The sequence below is a fragment of the Lagopus leucura genome, unplaced genomic scaffold (genome assembly GCF_019238085.1).
Source record: "Lagopus leucura isolate 7727_CA_CO unplaced genomic scaffold, USGS_WTPT01 Super-Scaffold_100002, whole genome shotgun sequence".
Classification (NCBI taxonomy): Eukaryota; Metazoa; Chordata; class Aves; order Galliformes; family Phasianidae; genus Lagopus; species Lagopus leucura.
In genome coordinates this window covers 31814143-31833177 of record NW_024962263.1, presented here as the reverse complement: position 1 = coordinate 31833177, position 19035 = coordinate 31814143, and the positions used below count along the sequence as shown (strand labels likewise).

Genomic DNA, 19035 nt, shown 5'->3' with positions numbered 1-19035 from the left:
ACGCAAATAACACTACAATTTTAGACAGGATTGATTTTTTTTTTTTGCTTGTTTGATTTTTTGTCTTTTGATCTGTCTTGATTTGGTTTCAATCTCCTGGGCAGAAAGGGCAATAAATACGTGAATAAATCACAAAAGAAAAATGTAATGGATGGAGTTCTCTAATCTGCTATGATCTGTCTTCTGTCTTGAAAAATAGGCATACTCAGACACATTCAAATCAGCCCATTGTACTTCCGCTGTTGCTTAGTTGCAGATTCCTCTGATTTCTATGGCAGTTATCCAGAACATCATAATAATCTGGAATATTAAACACAGTCCGCAGGCAGTGACTTAGCTTTGTAATTCTTTCTTGGACAGATGTATCTCTGGGGTGTGTTCAGAGATGAGCAACAAAGCTGGTGAAGGATCTGGAGTACAAGTTTTATGAGGAGCAGCTGAGGGAATTGGGATTGTTCAGTCTGGAGAAGTTCAGGAGAGACCTGATGGCTCTCTGCAACTGCCTGAAAGGATGTTGTAGAGAGGTGTGTGTGTGTGTGTGGGGGGGTTGGCCTCTTTTCCCAGATGACAGCAATAAGACAAGAGATAACAGCCTCAAGCTGTGCCAGGAGAGGTTCAGGTTGGATATTGGGGAAAATCTCTGCTCTGAAAGAGCAGTGATATATTTGGAACAGGCTGCCCAGGGAGGTGGTGGGGTTACCATCCCTGGATGCGTTCAGAACCATGTGGATTTGGCACTGAGGGACGTGGTCAATGGGCATGGTGGAGGTGGGCTGATGTTGAACTAGATGGTCTTAGAGGTCTTTTCCAACCTCAGTGGTTCTATGATTTTGTGATTCTATTCTCACATGTGACAGGTTCAATCATATTAACATCCGTCCCCAAGGACAAAAAGATCTAGAATTCTTGAGTAGCAGGAAGCGACTTCTAACATCCAAAATGTGAAATATTGGGTGGATACTTCACAAAAGCATCTGAAATCATTCTGAGAGGTGTAAACAGAAGACGGCAAGCTCATAAACAAATTGCCAAACAAGAAAAAAAAAAAAAGAAACCTCAGCCCTCCTTGCACCCAATCCCATCTGTGATTAACGTAGCTATCTTCTGTCTGTAAGAAACGTTTGCATTTATTGAACGAAAGCCTTCAGCCCCAGCAAATCCTTTTCGCATATCTGTGCACTCCTTTCAGTGTACAGGCAGCCACAGCACCTGGATGCACACAGTCGAAAGTAAACAGAAACGAACCTAGAAAAGTTTTAAACTCTCACAATGCCGCAGGAACCAGCGAGTGTTTGAAGACAGGCACAGAAAACAAAAAGAACTTCCTTTTCCCTTCTGTTTATGCTTCATTTCCATGCCTGACGCCAAACTGATCGGGAAGTACCCAGCATTTGGCCAGCCCTACGAGGAATGTCGGCTCGGCTCGGCTCGGCTCGGCTCGGCTCGGCACGGCTCGGCTCGGCTCCACGGCCGCAACGCCAGCGCCGCCATCCGCGCAGGCTCGGAGAGGCCACAGCAACATGGTGACTGGTCGTTGCTATAGGAACTGCGCCATGCTGCGCACGTGGCCGGCGGGGAAAGATGGCGGCGCCCGTCTCGGTATGCCATGTCGCCTGCTGCGCCAACCGGGTGGCCGGCGGGGCCGTATCCTGGGGCCGCGAGGGGCTCCTCGCCTTTGGCAGCTGCCGGGACGTCATACTTTACCAGCCGGCGGTGAGCGGGGTGGGGAGGCGTGGTGGGGCCGGTCTGGCGGCGGTGCGGCCTAGCACCGGGTGTTTCTCCTCATCCCGCAGGCCAGGCGGACGGTAGCAGCGCTCCGCGGGCACGGCGGCAGGGTGAACTGCGTGCGCTGGGCACGGCGGCGGGACGGCGGTGAGTAGGTGGTATGGGAGGCCTGCGGGGCCCTTGTAGTAATTCCAGGTTTTAAAGTTACTGAGTGCAGCTCTTGAAGGCACGTGTTCCTGTCCTTAAGCTTCCTGAGGAAAGGGAGTGGGGCTGCTTGTCAGACTCTTATTATATTGTGCCCATGTTTGTTTTGGAGGGGAGTGTTGCTAAGCACTGAGGTGAAGCCATTCCTCCTTAATAATGATATAAACTGGCATCCTTTCAAATGGTTACACTTACGTGTTTTCTTCGCAAGTACTTTTTTTTTTCTATATTAATACTATTTTTTTTGTGCCTGTGTGTGTCATTTCTTGTTGTGTGGTTTTTAAGTAAAACAAATTGTTTTCTGAGAACTTGGCAACATATAGTTATAAAGGTTAGAAGAGAACTCTAAGATAATTTAGTCCAGCTTTCAGCCCATCCCCACTGTGCCCACTGCCCTTATCCTTCAGTGCCCCATCTTCATGTTCCTTGAGCACCTCCATGGATGGTGACTCCACTGCCTCCCTGCCATTAGCCTTCTTGGCCACCTGAGCATGCTTCTGGCTCATGTTCAGCTGAGTATAGACCAGTACCCCCTGATCCTTTTCCTTTATGCAGCTTTCTAGCCACCTGCCCCAAGCCTGCAGTGTTGCGTGGAATTGTTGAGAGCAAAGTGCATGACTTGGCACTTGGTCTTGTTAAAGCTCATGCAGCCTGAAATTAAGTTTTCATGTGAAGGTTCATGTTCTGTGGAGTCATAATTTTCTTGCTTTCTTGTTGTTTTATTTATTTGTTTTTTTTCCTGTCCCTCAAAAAGACAAACATATTAAATTACTCTGTTGCATTTGAGAATCTTTTTAGAAAGATATCCATCATATTCATATGAAGTGTTGAGTATTTCTGTAATTCTTCTCTACCTGTTATTTTGAGTAATTCTTTTGCTCTTGAGTTCTCATGTACTGTGCAACTTTCATGGCTCATACTTTATTTTAATGAGAACTTTGTGTATAATTGATAACTGTGATAAGTAGTTACTTATGTAAGTAGTAAACAATTTAACTGCTTTGTGTTGCTGACCGCTGTTACAAAGTAAGAGCTCACAAAAGTTGTGGAATGTGTTTTTTAGCAACTGAAACTGAGTTAGTTTCTGGCGCATCTGATAAAAAGCTCATTCTCTGGGAGTGGAATAGGACAGGAGTTTGGAATGATCAGGTAAGTAGAAATATCCTCCTTTTAAAGCTTCCCTCCTCCCTCTCCCCCCTTTTTCCTTGTTTTTTTTTTTTTTATTGTATACCTCAAATCAAGTTATTTGTTTTGCCTGTAGTTTTTGTGCCTCTTTATTGCACTATGACAGTTGAAGCTCCATGTGCATCTCCTCTAGACTGCTGATACTATATCATGCTATGATTTGACCTAAATGTTGTTTCTTCTCTTCTGTAGTTAATCTTTTTTGAGATCAGCCAACCAGTCATCATGTGGATTTGTCTAGCTTGTCTAAAATATCCTATTTGTCTGATTATGAGTTTTCAACTTTCTCCTCTCCAACTTTTCTTTAAACTGCCTTAATATCTTGATACTCTGAAGTTCATTTTTAGTATGTGTTTTATGTGTCCTTCTTTCTAATTTCTTTACATTGATTTTTTTAGTGGTTTCAGTCTGCATGACAGTGTTTTATACACAGGCAGTCTGACAAGGATGATACACGAGGTAGGATAGGTATTTAAAAAAGCACTTCTGCAACAGTTGATTTCAGTCAAAAATGTTGAGACAAGTAAAAAGGCTTGCTTATTTATTACTCATACTGTAAAAATGGAAGGAAGAAGATGAAGTATGACATAACAGACTTCAGAATGGACTGAAATGTAGGAAAAGGTGTGTTATGTAACTTATTTTTAAAATATTAAGCACTGCTTGTGAATGCTGTGTAGATAACCTATTTCAGAGGCTATCTCATACTACTTTTGACTATGTTTTAAAATGCATGAACATAGTAACACACTGGGGGAAAGTGTCCATATAGTGATCATTATCAGTCTTGTTTATTGGAGGAATGTTCTTGGAAGCGAGTAATTTCTGTTTTTCATCTGTTGTAACTTTTAACATATTGATGTAAAATAATGTACAGATTTATTTAGTAACTTCTTCCATTAATGTGCACAGCCTCATTTAAACCTTTGAAAAAGAATGTGACTAAATTTTCACATTTAAATGACTGTTCTATACAAGTGTACGTTAAACAAGCAAAGTTCTGAATTGAACCAATTAGAAATGTTACTAGGGCTTACTAAGCTATCTTTTGGAAAGTGATGACAATTTGGATAAAAGCTAGACTTCTTCTAGTTTGAGAATTAAAAGCTTCTCGTTTTGCTATTTGTATTTATGAGGAGTGGATTACAAAATATCAATTCCCTAAGAAACTTAAGTCTAAATTCAGAGATTTGGGTTTTGTCAGTATTTTAAAGAAATCTTTGATTTGTGAAAGCCCACAGAACAGAGCTGCTGTAGCTGCTACTTATTCCATTGTGTTCTCTATTTTGCCTAAATTGCTAAGGTTCTCTGTACTTTTGGGAGATGTCCTGTATAGGTAGGGGCACGTGAATGAGAAAAAGGAAGAAAAACTGCTCATCCTAACCTAACTACTATCATATATCCAGGCAGCCTCAAGGAAAGGTGAAGTTTTTCTAGTGCACACAAGAGAACTTGTCAAGTTCATGCTCATTACTGCTGTATCCCTTTTCTGTTTTTTATAGAATGTGTTACAGCTTAATCATAGCTTGGCAGAAGCTCCACCACCATAAACGTACAATTTGTTTTCAGTACTAAGGGTTGTTGTTTCTTTTTTTCCCCTCCTTTCCTTAAAATGTTTTTAAAAGTTCTCATGGATAATTTGCTGGAGTTTAATTGTGCTTGACTTTTTTTTTTTTGACTCTATAAAACTTTCTTATGTTTTCAGCTTGCGAAAAGCGTTCCTCTCGAAGGCCATACTGAAGCTGTTTGTGCTGTGGATGCTGTCTACCAGTCAGATGAACCTGATTTAAATCTGTTAATAGCTTCTGCAGCATCTGACTCTACTGTGAGAATTTGGTCTCGACATGATTCAGAAGGTAGGATTTTTTTTTTTGTTTTTTTTTCTTTTAAATTTAGGGACAATGTTTTGTTTTTTAATTGAAAGACAACATACTGGCTTAATAAAATTGATGATATTCATCCATTGAGTACTTGGCTAAATACTAACATCTTCTAATGCAACCACACTGATTTCCCTTCAAGCTTTGTCTCAACTACAGTGTTTTTTTGAAGGCTGGGGGCTATAGAAGCTTAGCAGCTTTGGGTCAAATTTATTTCTCAGAATGACTTATCTCTGTTCTTTATCAGTGATGAGTTGGCTGAACTTAACAGCCTCTTTTTGATTTGTTCTCAGAATCTGATCATCATTTTTCCTTGTAACATGGGACAAGCTAGCTCTGTGTGTGCTTATGTGAAATAAAGTTACTGTGTAAAATGAAGCTGGAATGAGAAAAGTGAAATTAAACTAGTCACTTGTTACTACTGACTTGAGTCCAATGAAATATAGGATAGTAGGTCTTCTTTTGAACTAGGCCTATTGTATGGTCAGAGAGAATAATTAGGATAGATAATCTAGATATCAAGTGTTACTTGTCAAGTTGTGTTGACTACATCTCTCCCTACTTTCTTTGCTATCTGGTGTACTAAGGATTTCCCGTTGGCTTATTGAGTGAGATAAGTAGTTGGGAGTTGCCAGTCTTCAACCCATGTTCTAGAAGGCATTTCTCATGCTCCCAGAGGACACCCTGATGTCCTATCCTTTCCTTTTGGTCTTGCTGTTGTGAGTTTCAGAAGCAGAAAAAACAGTTCCTTTTTAATTCTACTTCTGTAGGAAAGTTGTTCTGCCATCCTGTTTGTTACTCTGATCTCGGTGGCTCACCAGTTTAATCGCTTCCTAGGATCTCAAGGATGAAGAGAGGAAGGCTGGATTTGCTCCTATCTTTATCTGCTTTTGTAGCAAAGAATTCAGTTTTTGCTTTCCTTGTAGTGAATGCTTTTGCCACTGGATGTAATTTGGAATATTTATTGCTTCTGATGTGTTACCGGAGGGAGCTGTGCAGTTTTAATACTTGATGGAGAATAGTGACTTATGTTGTAATTTGGCTAACTCTGGATGGATTGCCATGAGCCCACAGAAAATGAAATTGAGGGTAATTTTCCCTCTGAAAATCAATGGCTTTTAAAAAAAAGTCTTGCAGCTCTTTAAAATAAAATTGAACAGGAAATTTTAACTATGTAATATAAAAAGAGATGGCAGTGTAACTGTGGTACGATGAATAAGTTCAACAGTGTCTGTTCTCATTTTTCAGTTAAATGCATTGAAATTCTGCAGTTTGGAAATGGATTTGTTATGGATGTTTCCTTATCCTTCTTGACTGGCAGCAATGGTGAGTAAGTAGAGCAGCATATCTTGAATATCAGTGCAGGAAAAAATAAAATCTAAAATTTCCCATGTGTAGCAGGTTTTCATTTAACCAACTTCAGACTCCTATGCCGTATATTTTGTTTCCTAGGGAATTAGCCTAAACTTCTGCCTGTACTCAAAGACTTCAGCTGAATTTTTCTAGGCAATTTGAATAATTCTGTCTGACTGTGGCATTTTCAAAGTGGTTCTCAAAATTCATGTTAATGACTTTTTAAAAATGAAGTAACTGACTTCAGTGAAACTCAGCGTTTTGTAATCTGCCCTTACTTGAGAAATAAATTGTCTAGCCTTGGTAACTATTTCTTCATAATTCTTTAATTTGTTCCTTTTTTTTTTTTTTTTTTTTTTTTTTTTACTATTCCAGTCCCTTGCAATACTGCTTCATCTTTAGATCTAAAAGGACTGGAGCAAGTGTTAACTATTTTTCTTCAGCATCTTCTACCTACCTTCACGTGTTTTTCCCTCAGTCTTAACTTTGTTTTGCTCAAGTCAACAGACCAGTGTTTTTTTCCTGATTCCTAGTTAGTTTCTATGAGCTGTCTACTGCTGAAAGCTCGAGTAGACGTGTAACAATGCTAACTGCTTTCATATTCTTGCATGTAGTAAGTCTGTCTTCGTTCTTATTTGCTGTATAACTGTCCATCCATATACTCATTTCAGTTGATCAAGGACTCAAACTGTTTTAGTTGTGAGTCATTTTGTTTTGCTATTCGCTCCTTTTGTATTTAGAGGAAATGCTGTTTATATGTATTAATTTTATTGCTATCAACACAAATCTCTGGTGCTTGAGCTTCCTTGGAGATGCATTAGCATGAAGAAAACTACTCAAATTAAACATCTGTAGATATTACTTAGGTGCCAAAAGAACTTCTGAGCTTTATGTTCCTGAAATACCAAATTTTCATTCATACAATATTAATTATCTGATTTAGAATATGTTAAAGCAGTGGTATCTTGTCCCACTATACATTTGTATTGTTTTATTGCTTTTTCTTATTTGTTATTTCTCATCTCCTAGAACACTAATTTTGTAAATTTAGTAATGAAGACTTTTTTTTCCTCATTTTCAGTACCAATACTGGCTTGTGGTGGTGATGACTGCAAAATAAACTTGTTTATACAGCAGAATGGTCAGGTAATTACAGCTTTTTGTCTCTTGCTTTGAACATTACACAGTGCTTCTTCTCATATGTATCTTATTTTTTTTTTTTTAATTTCTTCAGTAATTATTATCTGTCTCCAGATAACAATCGCACGCAACCACCTCTGTTCAAATAATTCATTCATTTTCTAGGTAATGATGAAATTCTTGTACAGAATGTTCAACCCGGATCCAGTAGAAGTGTTATTCCTCCTAATATTTCCCTATGTGAAGAAGCCTGTAGTTTTTGTTCCCACTGACAAGGAATAGTTATGACTGTCCCTGATTACTCAGTATCCATGTGCTGAGTGTTTCATATGGAAATGATGAGGGGTTTTTTTTTTTTTTTTTCAGTCTGTGAATTGTTGCAGTAAAACTGATATTTTCATCTGTAGAATTGTATTTTTGTTGTTAAGTATGCTGTTTGTGCTGGATGTTTCTGAATGACTAAACAAGTATTTGAAACGATATCTGATATTCTCTTGGCATACACATTTTTCATGTATTACTTGGAAGCTGACAATACTTAGTCTTCCATATGGTTAAGTGTTCCTTCTGGTGCACTGCAAATAAATTATCCTCTTGCGTCTGTTCAGCAGCTTTGTTGTTAGACCCTAAAGAGTGTGTTCCATAATTGTCTTCCACACCAGAGGTCAGTGACACTTCTTTCTTTTCGGTCCCTTTAAAAAAAGTTGAACAACCAGGGACCGTCCTCCAAAGCCCAAATGAACTTACCAATCAAAAACCTGAACTGAAACCAACATAAATGGGAACTACTCACTTTCTGCTCAAATACAGTCTCCCAGGATTTTTAGGCCTTTTAAGAAAGATTAAGCTTCCTATAGGTTATTCTGCCTATTCAGGTAGTCATATACAAGAAGACTTTTTGTCAATAAAAGAAATGCTTCATCCTTTTATTTCTTGTGTTCAGTGATATCTTCACTGCTAACTAGGAAAATGGAGTCAGTTTCTAAGTTTTTTCTTTTCTTTTTGTCCTCAGTGTGTAGCTTATGAGTTAAATCAGTTCAATGACATTCTCTAAGAACTAGCACTCATGATTCTCAGTGTGTAGTAGTGCTAAAGAAAGATATGTACATCAGGTGTTGTGCAGCTTATTTTTATATTTACAATTTGTATCTTGTTTTTTTTTTTTTTTTGTATGGCTCAGATTAGCAAACAATATGCAATTTAGCTGTCCAAAATATTTACACATACATAACTTATTTTGCCAGTTGCTGTATGCCTTTTGAGGATAACAGCATTCTTAACTGCAGTCTGTGGATGGATCGAGGAAGGTAACTGAAATAAGTTAAATCTCCAGCTTCATGTAGGCAAGTTTATACTGCTGTCATTTTTGGATGTAGGAAACATTATTCATGTAAAAAAGGTGTGGAATTTTGTATTGACTTTTTTGTTTTCTTTTTCCCCTCACACCTTCAATTCTATGAAGTATTTTCACATACCAGCTACCTTGGCAGAGATGGAATTTAGAGTCAGTCTCTGTCACGCAGAATCACACAATCACGGAATCTAAGGTTGGAAACAACCTTCAAGATCATCTAGTCCAACCACCCTCCTATTCCTATTAGTACCACAAGCCACTAAACCATATCTCATAGTTCCTCATCCAGGTGCATCTTAAACACTGCCAGGGACGGCGACTCCACCACCTCCCTGGGCAGCCATTCCAGTGCCTGACCACCCTCTGAGAGAAAAAGTTCCTCCTAATGTCCAACCTAAGCCTCCTCTGGTACAACTTCTGGCCGTTTCCTCGGGTCCTACTATTTGCCTGGGAGAAGAGGCCAAACCCTTTTACACCACATCCTCCCTTCAGGAAGTTGTAAAGTGCAATGAGGTCTCCCCTGAGCCTCCTCTTCTCCAGACTGAACAATCCCAGCTCCCTCAGATGCTCCTCATAAGATTTGTGCTCCAGACCTCTCACCCTTCTCTGGACATGTTCCAGGGCCTCAATGTCTTTTTTGTAGTGAGGGGCCCAAAACTGAACACAGTACTCAAGGTGCAGCCTCACCAGTGCTGAGTACAGGGGGATGATCACCTCCCTGCTCCTGCTGGCCGCGCTATTTCTAATGCAGGCCAGGATGCCGTTGGCCCTCTTGGCCACCTGGGCACACTGTGGGCTCATGTTCAGCCGAGCATCAACCAACACCCCCAGGTCCCTTTCCTCTTCACAGTCGTCCAACCACTCATCCCCAAGCCTGTAGCGCTTCATGGGGTTGTTGTGGCCAAAGTGCTGACCTGGCACTTGGCCTTGTTAATCCTCATCCCATTCACCCTGGCCCTCTCAGTGAGGTGAGGCTTCTGTTTGGTTCTGTCTTAACTTCCTGAAACGTGACTGTGAAGTGAAAAGCACATATTTGATTCCATTTAGATTAAAAATGTATGTATGGTACACTACAGCTATTAACAGAATGAAAACATCCTTGGAGTTTCCTGCCATAAATTCCTTTCTGGCTGCTAAAGGGAGATTCTCCTCTTCAGTCAGATTCTCTCAGATTTGCTGACATCTTTTATGGCTGCTATAGCTCTTTTTTTTAAAGTTATTTGAAGGAAGTGTTGTTATTGTCCTGCCACTTTTCAGCAGAACTTGATGTTGGGGAGAAGTTAGAACCTGAACTTCTACATTCTTCCTTTGCTGGTAAGGTCCCATAGCTCAGCTCTATTAATTTTTAGAAATCTAAGTAAGACTATGAGTACAGAGGTAGAATGTGAGTTGGCAATGGGACGTACTAATGAAACTCCGATGGCATTGTTGTAGTCAGAGGAAGGGCGAGATATCTTCAGGTTATTTTTTTTAGTTGAGTCAGGCTGCTTTTTGGGTAATCCCATGAATTTGACAGCTGAAATATCACTATTTGTAAAACTGCTTGATTTTTGAAATAGAGTGGATGATCCTCTATTTGGAGATCCCTTAGAGTGTTTAGTAGAAAGTAAACAGTCTCTTTGCTTTTCTGTGTTCCTGAAAGAGGCTATTGATTTATAAAAGTACTTAGGGAAAAATCTCTAAGAAATAATTTTATGTCTTCCTGCTTGAGATGTTATGGTCCTGTGAAGGGGAAACAAAGCAAACAATACTATCAAAATAGAGCTTTAAAATGATGCCCATATGTTGAGCTTGGCGGTTGTAAGAAAATTTGGTTGTGTATATTTAGTGATTTCCCTCAAATAATTTGCTTTGGTTGAAAAGCAAAGTAAGAGAACCAAAGATAATTTGGCCTCTTTCTAATTCTGAGAAGATTGTCAGCTGGATAGAGGAGGTAAATCACATCTACTGTCTGGCAAAGAAAGACTTGGACCTCTGCAGCCTCTTATACTATCACTGGGCACCACTGAAAAGAGGCTGCCCTCATCTTCTTTGCACCCTCCCTTATGGTACTTGTATACAACTGAGGTTTCTTTGAGCCTCCTGTTCTGTCCCAGCTCTCTCGGCCCTTCCTCACTGAAGAGGTGCACCAGTCCCTTAATCATCTTTGTCATCCGTTGTTGGGCTTTCTCTAGGAGTTCCGTGTCTCTCTTGTACTTAGGAGCTCAGATCTGGACATATTTCTCCAGGTCTAGCTTCACTGGTACTGAGGGGAAGGATCACCCCTGTCAATCTGCTCACCATACTTTGCTTAATATAGTCCAGAATACCATTAGCTTTCTTAGAGACAAGGGTATACTGGTAATTCATGTTCATTTGGTATCCACCAGGATCCCCAGGTCCTTTCTGGTTAAGCTCATTCTGGAACCTGGGGTTATTCCTCTCCAGGCTTTGCACTTTTCCTTTTTGACATTCTTGAGGTATCTGTCAGCCCTTTCCTCCAGTCTGTAAAATGGAATATTCCACCTGTTACAAATAGAAGTATACTACTAATGAAATTTGTCAAAGGGCAATCTGGACTATGTTATTGTCACTGTGAATCTCAAGTGTTGAGGTTATGTTTATGAAGAGGTATCTATCCACAGATACAGTTCTTCATGTACAGCACCCTTTGAAACTTAGTTAATAAACTTGAGAGGTAGGGAATGTTTCTGGTCCCTTATGTCATTCTTATGGTATCATATTCAAAGTTAATTATGGAAATAAATTTGGCATCTGTACTTTTTATGCTCAATTTTTACCTATATTCATTTTTTTACATCATCTGAAGCTGCATCTGCTTTGCATCATTATTTACTGTGTCATCTGCATTGTTTTATTGTGTTTGTTTACCACTATAAGCATGATTTATTTAAAATAAATAACATGCAATCAATATCATAGAAAGTCTGTAGCATCTTGGAGGTGAACTCCTTCAATTCTCATGCTTTCCTGCTGGTGTATGGGAAGTGGCATAATGGAATGTGTTCATGCAATGATAACAAAACAGAAAAGCCCATTTAGAATATGTCAGTAAATAACAATATTTAATAGCAGCTTTTTTTTTTTTTTTTTTCCAATTTCAAATAATAGAAACTGTAAATGTAAACAAATTTGAAAGCTAATTGACCTTGTGTGCATAGTAATTGAGTACACTTCTGTATGATGTAACACGCATTTTTATTCAGTTTCAGAAAACAGTAATACTCCCTGGCCACGAAGATTGGATAAGAGGTGTTGAATGGGCGATCTGTGGTCAGTATGAAAGATGAATGAAGTAAAATACTGATTTAGTACTGCTGCTGTTCTACCACCCCAGCTGATGTTTTTGGCACACTGTGGCTTCTAAGCTCGTGTGGTTATGCGTTTTTTTTCCTGAGGTGATGACACAAATGTTAAAAATCAAGGTAGAATTTTGTGTCTTATTAAAAACGTAAGAATTGTTGAACCAATACCACAATTACTTATCAAGTTATCAGAATTGCCATACAGTAAGATTGATACAGAACATACTTGAGTTTACATCTCTCATTTTTATTGTGATCACTTCAAGTCTGTTTACCTAACTGCTGCCTAATGCAAATAGGAGCTTTAGCAATTTGTCCTCAGAATGACAATATCTGTGTCTGAGTAAGAAATAGTTTGCCTCTTGTTGAGGACAAAAAAGTAGTACTTTTCTTCTTTCTCCTAGTGTAGCTTTTTTTTTTTTTTTCTGTAAGATAGGAGATTGAGGAGAACCTATGTAGGTGGACAAAATAAAATAGAAAGCATTAGAGGAATCTATAATCCTGAAAGAAGAAAGGGAGGAAAGAAGTTCTTATAAGTATTAGATTGCTCATTATCAGAAATTAGGATAACAAAGGCCATAAGTAATAGAGAAACATATCTGGTATTTAGCACAATGTTTCTAACAGGCAGGGAAATGTTCATTGTCAGTATGATCTAAGCTAGTGGAGAGCTTGAAATGCTAAGATGAGTTGATGTTGAAATTAACCAGCAGTGTTGATACTTGTGCAATGGAAAGAATGAGGGTAATATTGTAATGAATATTTGGAGAGATGATTGGGGGTTGGACTCGATGATCTTTGGAGGTCCCTTCCAACCCCTACAATTCTGTGATTCTGTGATAAGTTAGTCATGGTATTTATTTAATGCAGTGAAAATATGGCTTTTTTTAGATTTTTTTTTTTTCTTTAACCAAATAGGTGATGATCTGTTCTTAGCAAGCTGTGCTCAGGATTGTTTGATAAGAATTTGGAAAGTGTGTACAAAATCAAAGCAGTGTTCAGAAATTGAGGATGATTCTATCAGACTGAAAGAGAATGTTTTTACTGTTAAAGGTAGGTAAAAGCTGTAAAATTCTCTTTTACAATTGGTTGTGTATCAATTGGTTGTGTATCTGGTAGTGGTTTTGGGAGGGTTGTCAAGAGGATTACTGTCTCATTTCTTTTGTTTCTTGTATTTAAAATAATCAGAGACCAGTTTAACTGCATTATTTTGTTCAGTTATTAGAAAAAGTTGAGTTTCTGTTTTAAAACAGCAAATATGTAAAAAGTTAACAATATGTTCCCAAAATGATGGAGTGGTGAGAAAACTTAATATCAACCTGTATTGTTACATGTATTCTAAATGCAGTACATAGTCATGAGATACATTTGTTTGTGGGAGATATGCTGTTATGTAGCTCCCCTCCAGCTTAATAACACATGTTAAATTCAATGCTTTAAAAGCATTGAATACTTAAACCTTAGCAAAGGGTTGGAGAGAACAGATAAATGTGTGCAGGTTTACTTTGTGTTTATTTAACATACATTTAGAGCGCTCTAAAGTCATAAGCTTGCAATTTTGACATTAGGAAGTATAACACTGTTTGTAGGATGATGTGTGTAGGAATTGCTGGTGAGACTTGATACAAATCCTAATTCATTGTTGCCTTTGCAATAATTTGGAGATACAAATATGTCTAAGTATATGGGCACAGCTGATATTGGACGATTTATTTCAGAGTTCCTTGAGAGCTCTCCAGGAGTTCTGCGATGCCACTGCGAGGCAATAGATGTCCTGTTACTGTCAACATGATATGCAGGCCTTGTGGCAAAGTATATTTTCAAGGATCTTTTCAATGCCAACAGGCTATTGAGATGGTGATAAATGATGAAAGCAGTTGATTTGTCATTGAAGATATCAGAAATGGTCTGGTTTTTTTTCTTGGCTTTTAGAAAGAAATGTGCTTTTCTCTGATTTGTGGTAGATGCTGATACAACATACGGAATTACTTTGGAGTCTGTGCTGGCTGGCCATGAAAACTGGGTGTATGCAGTCCACTGGCAGCCTTCCTTTTCCAAAGGTGAGCTGTTACCGAGCACCCTAGCAGTTATGCTAAGCATTGTATATATGAAGTACAGTCACATCTGTTTATTGTATTTGCATGTTCACTTGTCACTGTGGACTACAAAAATGTTTAAATTTTTCAACTGATGTTTTACAAGTAAATATATTTTACAAGTAAATATTCAGTCAAGTGTTTTGACTGAATGTGCTACAGTAGCAATCTTATGCACAGGATCTCTCTGTTGCCTAATGTTGTCTTTCACTTATGCCTTCTTTTGTGAATGAATTAACAGAGCTGTACTTGTTTTATTGTGGTTGATTTCCTACTTACGTAATAAGAAATAATTTATCATCATGCATTAGCAGCTCTAATGTTTGCTTTTGTTACATACATTTGAAATGTATGTTCTTTGGATGGTCAGTATTAACTTGAGTGCTCCTTTCTTCTTAGACTAGAAAGTAACAAATAGCAACATTTGGAATATGAATCTTCAGTCTTCCATGCATTAATTAAACAGGCCATGAATTCTTGAGTATCAGGTTTCTTTAGCTAGAATGTAGCTTTAAGGCATTAATGTGGAGTCTCATTGAAGATTGTTCTTTAACTTTACACCTTGCTCTAGTCTTTTTTTAAATCCTTTTTACATCTCAGTTTGTTGTGTTTGCACTATCAGAAGGCCCTTGTGGATTTGTTGTTCACAGACCTGCTTTTTCTTTTCTTTAGTTTGTTATATCCCTTATTTATTTTTTTTCTTTTGGACAGCAGTATAAGAATTTGCCTCTTAAATCAAGATTTATGCAAAACGTAGGCTTGTAAATCTTGCCTTACAATCAAAAAAATGTTTTATTGTTAGATGATGTTTTCCAGATACTTTGTATCAAGCTTCTGCATACATACCACTGCTTGTGTGGCCCTTCCTAGTCATGGGTACTCTGAAATAGATCTTCATGTTCACTAGAGGCAGGCTGATTGGAGAGACATATTTTGGGCACTGCTTATCACTTCTCAATGTAGAACACAGAAGATGTGGTGCTGATGTAAGATACTGCCTCAGAAGATGTCCAGAATGTCTTTTTCCTCAAACATTGTTTCCTCAAACAGTTCTCCTAGGCGCTTACCCAGCGCCTTTCCGCTCTGACTGTGTCCATGAATCTAAAGCTGAGTTCGAAGAGGAAAACAAACAAACAAACAAAAAAAACCCAACACAACATGGTGAATAGAGATGATTATTATTATTATTGGCATAGAGATTATTATTTTGTTTGAAGCTGGAAATTTGATAAGAAGTTGAGGAACAGAACCATAAACTTCTGTGTGGTCTCTCTGGAAGCTCTAGCTCTTCCTCCAAATAACATTTTCTCCAGCATCAGTTTGGAGTGAATAAATAGTAGAATGTAGTTGTTCTCTTGTTTGTGTTTTGCATTTCCTTTTGGATATTGTGGTTGAAAAATACAGTGCCTATTAATGAACACTTAGTAAGAACGTAATACCTATTAACTGTGGCCTCTAAGTGTTGCGTTGTATGTCTCTTCTGCTGAACAAATTTGAGCGTGTTTGGATTCCAGTATGAACAAATTCTTTTAGTTAAGCGTTCTTAGATTGTAATCTTTTTCCTTGTACAGCAGGTGGCAGCATGCAACAACCAATGAGGATATTGTCTGCATCAATGGACAAAACTGTGATCATCTGGGAACCTGATAAGGAGTCTGGAGTTTGGCTAGAACAGGCAAGTGTCAGTCTTTTCCACAATACAAACTGTATTAAAACTGCCTTTCCCGCATTGTGTGTGTAATAGAGGCAACTAAAACTATAAAATTATGCTAAAGAAAGATAGCAACTTTTTCTTACAGAATGCTCATTCTAATGCTGTGCTGCAAGTAAAACATACTTGTCAAAAATGATGTGATGCAGCATAGCTTTTATTACTTGCTTATTATGATATTAGGAAGTTTGTCAGAATAGTTTCTGCTTAACTGCTATTATTCATAGAAGAGCAAGTCAGGTGCAGTGTAGTAACACACTCATGGTAAGTAGAGGAAGAAACCACCCAGAAATATTTATAGTTAATCCCTGTGGGAACATGGACCCAAGCAGTTCCCGCAGAGCAGATAACACATGATCCACAAGCCCTGTTTTAATCACAGTAACTTTTTCATGGGTATTGACGTTAGGTTGTTCCTCCATTTGAGCTGAATACTCGTGTTTCAGTGCATTATGTTGAATGCTTTTCTAATGTGGGTCATCTTAAATAAACAAGTAATAAAACCCAGATTTATCTAATGCTTTGGTAGATGTCTCTGGAAAAGCAGATCAGCTAGAAATGTATTGCAGTAGTTCCGCTGCATTTGTTTGTGTTGCATTATGCCAACCATTGTTTATGACTTTTCCTGTCACAAAGGAAGTTTTTATGCTCTCCTGGGGAAAAGAAGAGAAGTACAGTAGTAATTACAATTTTTCCTCAGTTCCATTGAAAAGCCTTTCTACCTGAAGTACGAAGTAGTACACAAGTGGGTAATCATATAGAGATGCTGATTGTTGTTATAGTTATGCCTAAATTTACAAATTTCAAAAAAGCAATTGTGCCATAAAACTTGTACTAAGTTGTTACTTTTTTTTACTTTCCATTTGCATTGGTTGGACCTCAGATTGCACGATCCCCCTTCTGAGGTGCTTGTGAAGGAAGACTGTTAAAATGACCTGCAGCTTTAATTCCTATGATACGTTAGTGCTTAATTTTGCAGTTATCCAAAATGTTTAAAGAATATTATATAATACAAACTCTTGCCTATAACTGATATGCATCTTGTGAGATTAGGATGAGTTCATGTTAACTGAAGGCCATTTTCATGGGCATTTCGTTTCTGCTCATTAATTCAGGTGCGGGTAGGTGAAGTGGGTGGCAATACCCTTGGATTTTTTGACTGCCAGTTTAGTCCAGATGGTTCAATGATCATTGCTCATGCTTTTCATGGAGCATTCCACCTTTGGAAACAGGCTTCAGTTAATAAGGTATGTTATTTGTTTTTTTATTATTATTATTAGTTCTTATCATTTACTAGCTCTTGTCATGCAGTTGTATGGTTAATAGAAAATACCAGGTGTAACACTACAGCTTAAAATTAACGATAGAATTGGTCCTTCTCTGAGTATAATATTCTGCAAAAGCCTCACTCTTGCATAGGGAAGAGGCTGGAATTAACCAGAATGTAGAGCTCCTGCCTCTGTATAGGATCCACAGTCACTGGAGCAATTTGAGCACATCTGTAGTTGTGCTTTCCTCAGAAATGGTACCTGAACCACTTACACTACTTTCTTTTAAGTTGGGACAATAAATCAGTATTGGTGTCTGTGTAGCTATGTTGAGGTCTAATAATATGCTATTTTCAAATGTCTATTTTTATTTTTTTTTTTCCTAATCACTTACTTTTGTTACAATATGCTGATTGGTCAGTTGAAAACATATTGGTTCTTACATGTCTTTCTTTAATATTTTAAATAGAAGGAATGGACTCCGGAAGTTGTGATTTCAGGACATTTTAACAGTGTTGAGGATGTACAGTGGGACCCAGAAGGAGAATTTATCATTAGCGTTGGTTCTGATCAAACTACTAGACTATTTGCTCCATGGAAAAGAAAACATGAGACACAGGTATGATCTTCAAAAAGAATTTGTGGGGTTGGTAAAGGCTTGCCTTTCCTGAGTTTGGAATAAGTCCTCTGAGTTTAGTTCTTATCTTCAATATCCTCAAACCATGATATTCAAAACTGCTTGTGTAAATGTTTGGCTTAGTTATTCAGTATGTGTTGTTTTCACTTTAAAAATACTGGTTGCAAGTTTTAGTAATGACATGAATGATTGCTGTTTAACTCCTGAGTTCACCTCTGGGTTACCTTCAGTTAATGTTCTCCTGGGCTTTAACAAAAAAACAACAAACAAACTAGCTCTGAAATAAGTGGTGCAAGAGTACATGCCTGATTCTAGTGATCATCTATTGCTCTTGTTTCATGCTTAGCTAAGCACTGTGGAGGATGACCATAAAGATACTCAGCCTTGTTCTTTTCCCCCATGCAAATTTCTCACTGTATTTCTATTTTATTTATTTATCTATTTTTATATTATTTTGTTTGTGAATGTGACTTTTACCAGAATGATTACCCACCACTGAACTGCATTTGGCACTTATTCCTGCAGCTCCTGAATAACTGTCTTCCAAAAGAAGTCTAAATTTTGTTGTAGGGAAACCCTGTCTGGGAATGCTGCAGTTGCAGTTTCTCATTGATCATTCATTTTGCTAGTCTGCAAACACAGGGTTGTGTTGTTTTGTTTTTGTTTTCTGACAGAACATTCCATTCAGGAAACTTCCAGAAACTAGAGCACTGAAGTCATGTGAGATCCTGTGCTAGCAATGGGGGGAGGTAAAGGGTAACTGTTACCACAGAAGCTTAGCTAAGTCGCTAGCATAAACAGTTCCTTGTTTTCCTTCTTCCAGACTACACAGAAGTGGTAGCAATCCCAGATCAATTTGTAAGCTTTGCATTGTATTTTATGAAGAGCAGCTCCAGTTTGTTTCTCTGCTGCTTTTCCCTTGTCTCCAAGCTGGCAGGTGCAACAGCTCTGTGGAAAAGATAGAATGCTGGATTTGGCATATGGAAACTAAGTACAGAACTAGCATGTTATGTAAGCTGACAGCATTCAAAATAGTTGTCAATAGCATATTCTCTGTGACCTACTGAAGCACCACTTTTCATTATGTATACTGTTTGCTAAATATTTGTCTGGAAGAACTGATCTTTACCTATGCAGCTGTTTCTGTTATCTCTGAAATCTTAGAATTAATGAACTG

General features: G+C 38.2%; 1 protein-coding gene across 4 annotated transcripts in view; it reads left to right on the top strand.

Moving 5' to 3' along the window:
* The first annotated feature begins 1580 nt into the window (after positions 1-1580).
* The window catches only part of ELP2 (elongator acetyltransferase complex subunit 2), a 33410-nt gene continuing 15955 nt past the window's right edge, over positions 1581-19035 (top strand). For 2 of the 4 annotated variants that reach the window (XM_042869343.1, XM_042869346.1), the window contains exons 1-12: positions 1581-1713; positions 1794-1872; positions 2993-3078; positions 4820-4970; positions 6243-6320; positions 7429-7493; positions 12048-12114; positions 13065-13199; positions 14111-14206; positions 15814-15917; positions 17069-17200; positions 17691-17840. In XM_042869343.1, the coding sequence (XP_042725277.1) occupies positions 1582-1713; positions 1794-1872; positions 2993-3078; positions 4820-4970; positions 6243-6320; positions 7429-7493; positions 12048-12114; positions 13065-13199; positions 14111-14206; positions 15814-15917; positions 17069-17200; positions 17691-17840 (1275 nt within the window). In that variant the 5' untranslated portion in view covers position 1581. The remainder of the gene's footprint in view (positions 1714-1793; positions 1873-2992; positions 3079-4819; positions 4971-6242; positions 6321-7428; positions 7494-12047; positions 12115-13064; positions 13200-14110; positions 14207-15813; positions 15918-17068; positions 17201-17690; positions 17841-19035) is intronic. The other 2 variants (XM_042869344.1, XM_042869345.1) reach the window with 2 other exon arrangements.